Genomic DNA, 9,091 nt, shown 5'->3' on the forward strand with positions numbered 1-9,091 from the left:
GTGGCAGGATTGCAGTTAAGTTGCCGCTTTTTTAATTGAAAAACCCCTAGGAGCCTGCACAAGTCTGTGGTGTAGAATTGTCACCTTTGTACATTACCAGGAATGCAAAGATAGTAACAGAGCTGACCTGATGGTCACTGGAGCACGGGAGAAATTAAAGAATATCTGATTTGGTTTTTTTCTGTCAGATTCATGAGACAATTGAGTCCATAAATCAGCTAAAAATACAACGTGATTTTATGCTGAGTTTCTCCAAGGATTCTAAAGGATACATCCAAGACCTTCTCCGGTCCCAAAGTAGGGATCTTAAGGTGAGCTAAGGTTTGAAAAAGAATGAATAGTGGAACCAGAATGAAAGAATTTCATCTAAATGTACATAGAGTGTATAGCCAAACATCTAGGATGGATAATTGGTGTAAGACAGACAATGAGTGGACTACTGCAATCCCTGAGTAGACAGTATGCAGGAAAGACAGTTTAGGTCGTATTCTGGTTCCAGTAGAACAGTGGTGCTTCATGGGAGTGGTAGGTCAGTTTGTGGCCAGACAGTAAGCTCAAAATGCAGGGCTTTGTTGATGTATTCTGTAGATTGAAAGCTGTGTAAAACTCAGCAGGAGCATCCTATAGTACAAGAACACAATTTGGGTGTTTTGTTGGTTCATAATTTAATCTATCAGCTGTCCTTGAGCTTATATTTGAGATATGCAAGAAATGGAATGCAAAGAAGTTCAGTTGTTTGCCAGCAAAAATTAATCATTTGTTCCTCATAAAGTTTCACATTTTCTGTCTTTAACTGAGATGCCTCAAAATCAGTTGTATTAACGAATCCATTAAATTATTTTAATAAAATCATTGTGTCTTTCTTATGTAAATGCCTATTGTTAAGTGAATAGTCTTCCAAAAATCTACTGTTAAGGTTATGGTTATTATAATTTATATTGTATTCAAAGGGGACAGGCATCTGAAAGAATGTTTAAATAAAGCAGACTTTGACTTGAGGAACTTACAAACAAAGCTGTTGTGGAGCTTCTCTAGCTATATACATGGAATAGTTGTTCAGAATTTTCCCTGACTGACAACAAGTCCCAGAAGAGCCTTTTCTATAATGTTCTGCCCTGCTAGCATCAAAGGTGTGATTCCACAACACTGCTTTTGCAAAATATACCAATATTTACCTTTGATTCTGATGCTGGAGGTATAGTCATCAGAATTCTATTTTTTTATAGAATGGTTCCAACCCCCTTGCTGCTCTATCCCTGGAGGCAGATTGGACAGGGCTCAGAGCACCTGATCTAGTGGAAGGTGTCCCTGCCCTTGGCAGGGGGTGGAACGAGATGAGCTTAAAGGTCCCTTCCAACACAAACCATTTGATCATTCTGTGATCCTGCTTTGGCAGAAAGCACACATTGTCCATTTGCTTTGGGCTTTGAGAACAGTTCTGACCATTTTTATGTGCAATGTAGATAGATTTTCACTCTGGGTAACTCTGAAAGTTTCTCTGTGTGGTAGAAGAGCTATGGTGAAAAATGGCTTTATTTTTGTCACAGGTGATGACTGATGTGGTTGGAAACCCGGAGGAAGAATGCAGAGCCGAATTTTATCACGTGCCATGGTCTCAAGAAGCTGTGAGCAGATATTTCTACTGCAAGGTATGAAAGAAATATCCACACTGCTGACTTAAAAATGCATCTCCTGCCACTGAGCAATTTAATCTGCTAAGCTGTACAGTGTGTCTTTTTCTTTCAGATCCAGCAGCGCCGACAGGAATCGGAACAATCTTTGGGAGTGCATAACACATAAGTACTGCTCACAAGATTCCATTGGCATCATGACCACCAAAACAGTGGACTTTTCAGTGTTACTTAGCTCACTGTTACACATGGACCTGCTTCCCGACTGGATGAGAACATACTGTCAACACACCAGTTAGAACACCAGCTTTAGAGTGACCCTTGAAAATCTTGCCCAAGATGGGTGCCTCAAACCATTCCAAGCCAGAGACAGCACCATACAAGTGTCAGTGTGAAAGAAGACTAAAGATTCACTCATCAACGCACATCATTAAATTTTAGTGGAAAGTTAGACACTACACAGCAAATCCTAATGGGCTATGCTTAGAATCATGGGTGGCACTGATGGGGGGAGGTCGAGATAGGTGTTCTAGGAGACCACAGATTTAGAGAAATAAATGCAGTTCTTATCCTATGGTACCTAAGAATCTCAAACAGTAACTTATCTGGAATTAGACAAGATAGTCTTTCTTATAGCTGTGGAATGCTTTATATTCCTGAATAGAGTTTTTATTCCAGCCGGACCAATGCAAGAAGCTATCTCCCCATCTGAAAGAACTAACTAGGAGGATTTTCATCCCGGAATGCAGAGCCTGTCTGGAAGAAAGACATATAGTCAGGACTAACAGAAAGAGACTCATCCCTGGGATAAAACCTTCTTATGCATCCCTAGTATCAGTGGTATTAGCAACAAATGAGGCATTCTGAGAAAATGGAAATAACGTAATGGTGCTTTGCTGATGCCTGCCTTTAACACAGCAGATATTAACAATATGTATGCATGTAAAATACCAGATCACTTAAATGTTTCTCTGTGTGCCTGTAGGGTTCATCACTGAAAAGAACTTCCTAATTCTTGGTGCAGAATTCAAGAAGCTTAATTTCATGTAACACGGTAGTTTTTTCTTTACTTCAAGATGTTAGCAGAGGCCCTGGATTGGTCTCAGATTTTGATCATAGGTGAACTGCCTCTTACTATTAATTATTTAGCTCTCCCATGCATGATACATGCTGGTTATTTTGGATGCTCTTGAGTTATAAAGCACTATCAGCCTTAAATAGCACAGAGAACATATCCCTTGGAAATCATCTTCTTTGTAAATATACGACAGATTCAGACTATGGGAATTTATAGAACAATTACTTGGAAGCAGGGACATCTTCCTTAAATCCTTCCCCTCCTCATTTTTTGTAGTGCACAGATGAGTTGTAATTAAAGGCCCAACATGATTTCTAGTCCAAAAAGCAGCTGCCGAAGTATAACTCTTGTCTGTTTCATATGGCACTAAAAATGCTCTTCCAGGTTACTCCTTTTCACCTCCTTTCACTTCCTTGGAAAGAGAATCAAATTCACATGTGGTATGGAAGGAAGGCAGCTTTTCTGAATAAATGCATTTTTTTCTCTAGTACCGTGTTTTCTGCTGTCTTTGCCAATTTCTCTCTTAGTTTAACTTAAAAGTTTCTTCTGTTCAGTCACAGAAGAGATAGTCTTCTCTTTACACCTTTGTTTAATATCTTTGTTTTCACATTAATAGTGCCATAGCTTTTACTCCATCCGTTGTGTTCAGAGATGTCTTGGAAAATTTGCTTTTGATTGCATTTACGTGATGGCAGTACTCTCACACAAAACCTGTTGGTGTGGGAAAAAGTATGGCAGTACATCATTACCTGAGGCCTTTTACTGGGAATGGCTTGATTTGGAATTTTCCCCTTTTGTGTTAAAACCTCTTTTCACAGTAAAATGTGAAATCCTGCAGTCTTAAACTGGTTATACTGAGGGGCTGTGAGGCTGCCACAGTGATTGACTTGAAATGTTACTTAATTTAGGACTCCACTAATTGGACTACAAGCAAGCATTATGAAGAGAAAACAGTGGGGGTCATCTGCTACTGTGCTTCCATATTTGTTATGCTGCTGTGTCCGTTGTGTGCATGCTGCTCGATGTATGAAACTCTTGTCTGTATGTAGCAAACAGAGCAGCTACATTCAGGGGCTTTGTTCAGTCTGCAGGAATAAGAAATGCAGAGGAAGATATGCAAGGATGTGAGAAGGCCACTGGACTGAGATACATGCCTGCAGAATGTCTGCCAGGGAATTCTGGGGTTTGAGAGCCTTCCCGCTGAAGCGGCAAATATTTGCAAGAAATATCAGTCATTTGCCACAGCTGGCAACATACTGGAGTCCAGCCTGGTTTTAAAGCCTCTGTAGAATTAATTGGATGGATCTGATTCCAAGGCTCGCTCAGAGCAAATTAACAAAACTAATGTGGTGTTGGTGCCAGTGTTCACAACTGCATCACTGAAAGCTGAAGCTCTGTTAAGCAGCAGTGTTGCACTGAAATGTGTGTGTGCATGAATCAGGCACTGGAGATGGCAGTCCAGAATCTAAATTCTTATATCCCACTGTCTATAAGAAAAGACTGGTTACCACCAGTGAGTCTTAGGAATCAGGAGTCAGGTATCTTTCCTTTGGTTAAACTGGAGTTTGAGATTTTGATGCCTTTTTCCTGGAGCTGTTCAGGAGCTGTTTGGGCCTTTTAGTGAAGACAGAGAAAAATACTGTCCTCTGTTCCACAAGTGCAGCTAAGAGCTTTCTTGTTTGCAAAACAAAGAGAAATTTTATTTGAAGAGAAATAATGGAGAAATACTGGAAGCAACTAGACCAAGTGTTGCTTGACCATTGAAAATTAAGGAGAGTGGCACTGAACGGGCAGGTGATTATAGCAGACTGTGAATGAGAAATTTATTTTGAGTTCAGGATGGTTGTCTTTTTGTGTGTATAAAAGATGACAAGAAGATGTTTCAGCGTCTTCAGTTGCTACAGTACAATACAAATCTATGCGTACTGCAAAAAAACATTCTCTGCATAGAAGTAATTAATGTATAGAGGATAATATAGATTGTTAGAAAATATAGCATCCAACTAGGAAAGGGTTCAAAAGAATTTTGGAGTACCAGTAGGAGGGAAATGTATCTTGGAGCAGAAGTGTTGGCATGGCAGATTAGAAACAGTTTTTTTAGTCTTCTGGGTTGTTGTCCCTGAGACAGGAATCAGATCAAATGTTTCTTAGAGATTGAAGGGGAAACAAATGTTTGGTTATGGAATAAAGAGAAGAATACAACAGTAGGAAAGGAAATTTAAAAATGGAGCAGAGTGCCACTGAAGCGCCAGTAAGACACAGCACAAGATAATGTGCAAAGTACTCTTGGAAATAGCACAGCCCATGTGAGTCTGTGCATTCTGTGTGCATGTGGACGTAAAGAGAGCACCATCTCTACAGTCTCAGTCGCTGCGTAGCTTGGGAAGTCGGGGGCAAGGACAGAACCAAAAGTTTTGCCAAAAACCAAAAGTTTTTGAGATGCACTGTCAAAGCATTTTCACTGTTACCAGCAGGGATTCGGTTGTTCGACATAGCAGGGTTTGTAGTCGTAGTGCAGACATCCTCTAGGCTGGCAAGTTTTTTACACCACATTGTTTAGAACTTATCCTGTGGAAGCCGAATGAAAATATTAGTGTATAAATCAATATTGGTGCATATCCTAGGGCTCCTAATTTTGCCAAAATGCTAATCGGGTGTTTGGGGATTGTTGGTCTGGTTTTGTGTGGAGAACCCTTTTATGGCAATGCAAAGAGATAAGGAGGGAAAGAAGGCTCTTTTTTACTAAAGAAAGCGGTCTCCTTTCTGTAACTGCTCTGTTGTTTAATAGGATGTATCTGTTCTGCCAGATCCTGTATTGTGAACATCTTTACCAAACTTACTGAAGAGAGGAACTCCATTTAAAAATTACAACAGTGGGTTTGTGAGAGTGAGCAAATATGTGTATAAAGAATGGGGGGAAGGGAGAGAACCACTCCCTCTACTCTGCAGCCACCATATCCATTGTATGATGCCGAGTGATTCGTAGAAAAGCTTTTGACAATAAATACTTTGTTTCTTTGTATCTCGTGCACTAATCTTATGTGCCTTAACAAAGATATGATACTGTTAAAATTGCAGGGGGAGGGGATTCCCCCTCAATTTGAACACAGACAATTATGGGAAAGGTAGTTTTTCCCCTCAATTTAAACCCCTTCTCTCCTAATAACCCCTCTCTTTTCTGGGGCCCCTGCAGAGGGACTGGGTGCTCTGGGGAGAGACCGACAAGATAAAACGGGAAAGGTGAAAGTTTCTCCCTGGCACCCCACATGCTGCCCGGCGTGCTCAGGTGCCCGGGTGCATCCGGCTGCTCCCTAGCTCCTGATAGGATGCTCCAACCGTCGTTCCTGGAGGGGCACTCGGGATACCTTCACTGGCCCCTCTGAACAAGCGGGTGCGCCCCGGTAACCCTCTGAAAGCAGCCGGTCACACCTGGAGCTGCCGCACCTTGGAGCGGGGGGCGAGGTGGAGAAAGGTCCTGCCGGTCGTTCCCTCCCCTACATGGGCCGTTGTCTGTCCCTGAAACACCGGGGTGCCGGGCTTTCCTTGCCGTGGAAAAGGACCAGCCTTCTTGCCCGGGTGCCCGTGGCCAAAATTGGGATTCTGCCTCCAAAATTCCCTATGTCCTAGCTTTGTAATTACCGAGGAAATTCCCCGCAGATCATAAGCGATTACTGGTAATTTTTCCTCCGCAATCATTACTGAATTGTGTTTCTGTTGAAGTGTTTGACGCATCCCTTGAGAGGCCGGGGCTTTGGCCGGCTTTCTTATGGCTAATCCTGACAGGCCTGGACCGAACCTGAGCACCCCATCGCCGGTCTTCCCTGAATTTCAGTGAAATATTGATATAGTTTATAAATACTGCCTTTGCCTGCTACTCAGTCTTTCCCTGTCCCTCAAGGGAGCAGATTACTCCATCCTTTGCTCCTGACCGCAGCTCTCCTGCCCAAATGCCGGTTCTCACAGACAAGAACTAAGCAGAAAACTACTACAAGTGTTTGCTTTTAAAAGTAAAATTCTTATTACATCTGGCTAAGCGATCAAAATAAATACAAGTATTGCTGGTCATTGGGGGAAAGCTTTTTAGAACAGAAAATATCCTTTGTGGTAACACAGATCCCATTTTGATAATAATGCATTCTTTTGGGAATCTTTCTGGGAATCCTGCCCATATAAGACATCTGAAAATTGGTATTTTGGAATTTGATATTTTGAAATTGGGATATTTTGATATTTTGGAACTTAATATTCTGGTATTTTGAAATGGAATTATTTTGGTATTTTGGAACTTGGTATGCTGATATTTTGTAGCTGGGTTACGTTGCTATTTTGAAACGGTTTTCTGGTATTGTAAAACTGGATTACTTTGGTAATTTGGGACTTGGTATTCTCCTATTTTGAAGCTGAGTTACTTTGGTATTTCTGAACTCGGTCTATTGAAACTAGGACTTAGCTGGATGCCCCAGAGCTCATGCTAATAAAATGGTTTTGAATTTCCTTTTATCTGCATGGCAGTACACTGGGAAAAAAAGATTTTCATTAGTAAAGCAGCAGATTTCTGGCTAGGCTGCCAGGCGATTGTGCCACATGAGAGCAGGGAAAGTGTCGCATGCACTGCACCTCACCAGAGCCTTCTAACAAGTTGCATTTTGGTGTGCTGCTCTAGGAGATTAACCCCTCTGGTTTGCTGAAAGCTATCACCAGGGGTTGAGTGACAGAGGTCAATCTATGCTGCGTCCTCGCTTTTTGCAGTTTACAGATGCAATAGCCCAAAACAATGCCACTGAACTACTTCCGTATAGCCTTCTTTATGACAGGTTATGTAACTGAAGTTGGAAGTCAGGTAGTTTACAGCACAGACTGTAAAATAATAATAATACTAAAGAAAGAATTCCTTTAAAATTATTAATGTTAGCAACTGTCCCGCTTTGGAATAGATCTTGAATATTTAAAAGTCAGTAACAGCTTGCTCAGTCTCTACCAAATAAAACAATCTGGCTTTGCTTTACACAAAACTCGCAGTCAAGGCAGAATGAATCCCCTGAGGTCAACATTTCCAGCTTCAAAGGATAAGTAAACTCCAGGCCTGAGCTCTAAGTATTTCAGTTACAATTCTTCTGCTAAATCAAAACCAAGACAACCTCTAGTTCATAGTAGGAAAAATTCTGCCTTTTAAAACACTTTACAGGAAAATGGCTATATTAAAGAGGAAAGTGCCCTCATTTTTTTTTCTAAACTGCTTCCTTGTGATGTACCCAGGGTAAGATAAAATCATTGAGGGACAGCCATTGTAGCACAGCTGACAGTCCCAGTCAGTCCCCAGGACTGAACCTGTGCTGGGAAAGGCTCAGAGGTCACCTCCATGCTGGGCTGTTGAGCACTGGCCAGGGATGGGACCCCGGTACCCAGCACTGCTGGGTGTTGCCATAGCCTGGGGTTTAGTGGTCTCAGCCCAAGGGAGAAGATTGTCATTTATAGTTAGGATGGCTGGAAACAGCCTTTTAATAGGAGCACTCTGCAACTCAGTTTAGCATTCAACAAGGTTTTAAGAGTTTATGATGATGTTTCTTTTTCGTAGCTCAGCTGGGCCAAAACTTAGAGCGCAGCCCTGCAGCAGCAGATAAGTAAATGACAGGATCCTCAGAGGAGCAGCCATATAGCATCCTAAAACCTCTGCCTCAAAATTTCAGATTTGGAGTTGTCCCCACCAGACATAATACATGCCAAGTAATTTAATCCAGTTTGATGTTTGCAGGCAGATAGTGCAAGTATTTAAAATAATTCTACATCCTTTTCTTGAAATCCTGGATTTCATGTGAATTTTAGCCTGGGGATTAGGGAAGCTCCTCTCAGATGTAATGGATGAGCGCAGCATCTATGTAACTAGGTCACGGTGTACTTAGGCATATTTAGTTATCTGTTCTTGTGTTCTTCCCTACTTTAGTGGCACAATAAATGAAAGAGGGAACTAAGTTGGATTTATCTCCTCTCAAAGGATGAGAGAAGAAATTTCATAGTGGAGTTTTTTTGCTGCATTTTCTAACAGTGTTTGCGATATGTTTTCTTTCATTGTGCATTTTGAAAGCAAAGTGCAGAAATTAAATGCTTCCCTCTCTTTTCATCAGACCATGATAAAAGGGAAATTCAAAGGATTCAAGATGATGATCCAGAAAGAGCAAGAAATTGCATTTCTTTCCTTTCCCCACAAAGTGTCCCCATTTCACCATTCGTTGCTCAACAGGCGACCACCTCTGAGTAGGCAGAAGTCCAGTTTGCATAGAAGCCTACAAAGGTTTCTTAAAAGTGTATTTGTCCCTTTCTAAAATGTATTATATTGCAGTTAACACGGCAAACAGAAAGTTTCCTTTTACTTATCACAGAGGTT

At 41.3% G+C, this 9,091-nt stretch overlaps 1 protein-coding gene across 1 annotated transcript; it reads left to right on the forward strand.

The window, feature by feature from the left end:
- Positions 1 to 188: 188 nt before the first annotated feature.
- Positions 189 to 2,397, forward strand: LOC121660351 (SWI/SNF-related matrix-associated actin-dependent regulator of chromatin subfamily D member 3-like; the record flags this gene model as incomplete). Its single annotated transcript, XM_042019693.1, has 3 exons — positions 189 to 311; positions 1,548 to 1,649; positions 1,747 to 2,397. Coding segments are annotated over 3 exons (279 nt in total), but the record flags the coding sequence as incomplete, so codon positions are not given.
- Between the last annotated feature and the right edge of the window lie 6,694 nt (positions 2,398 to 9,091).

This window comes from Corvus kubaryi, unplaced genomic scaffold, assembly GCF_017639235.1.
Source record: "Corvus kubaryi isolate FWS band 111438036 unplaced genomic scaffold, C.kubaryi_AGA036_p1.0 29894, whole genome shotgun sequence".
NCBI classification, from domain to species: Eukaryota; Metazoa; Chordata; class Aves; order Passeriformes; family Corvidae; genus Corvus; species Corvus kubaryi.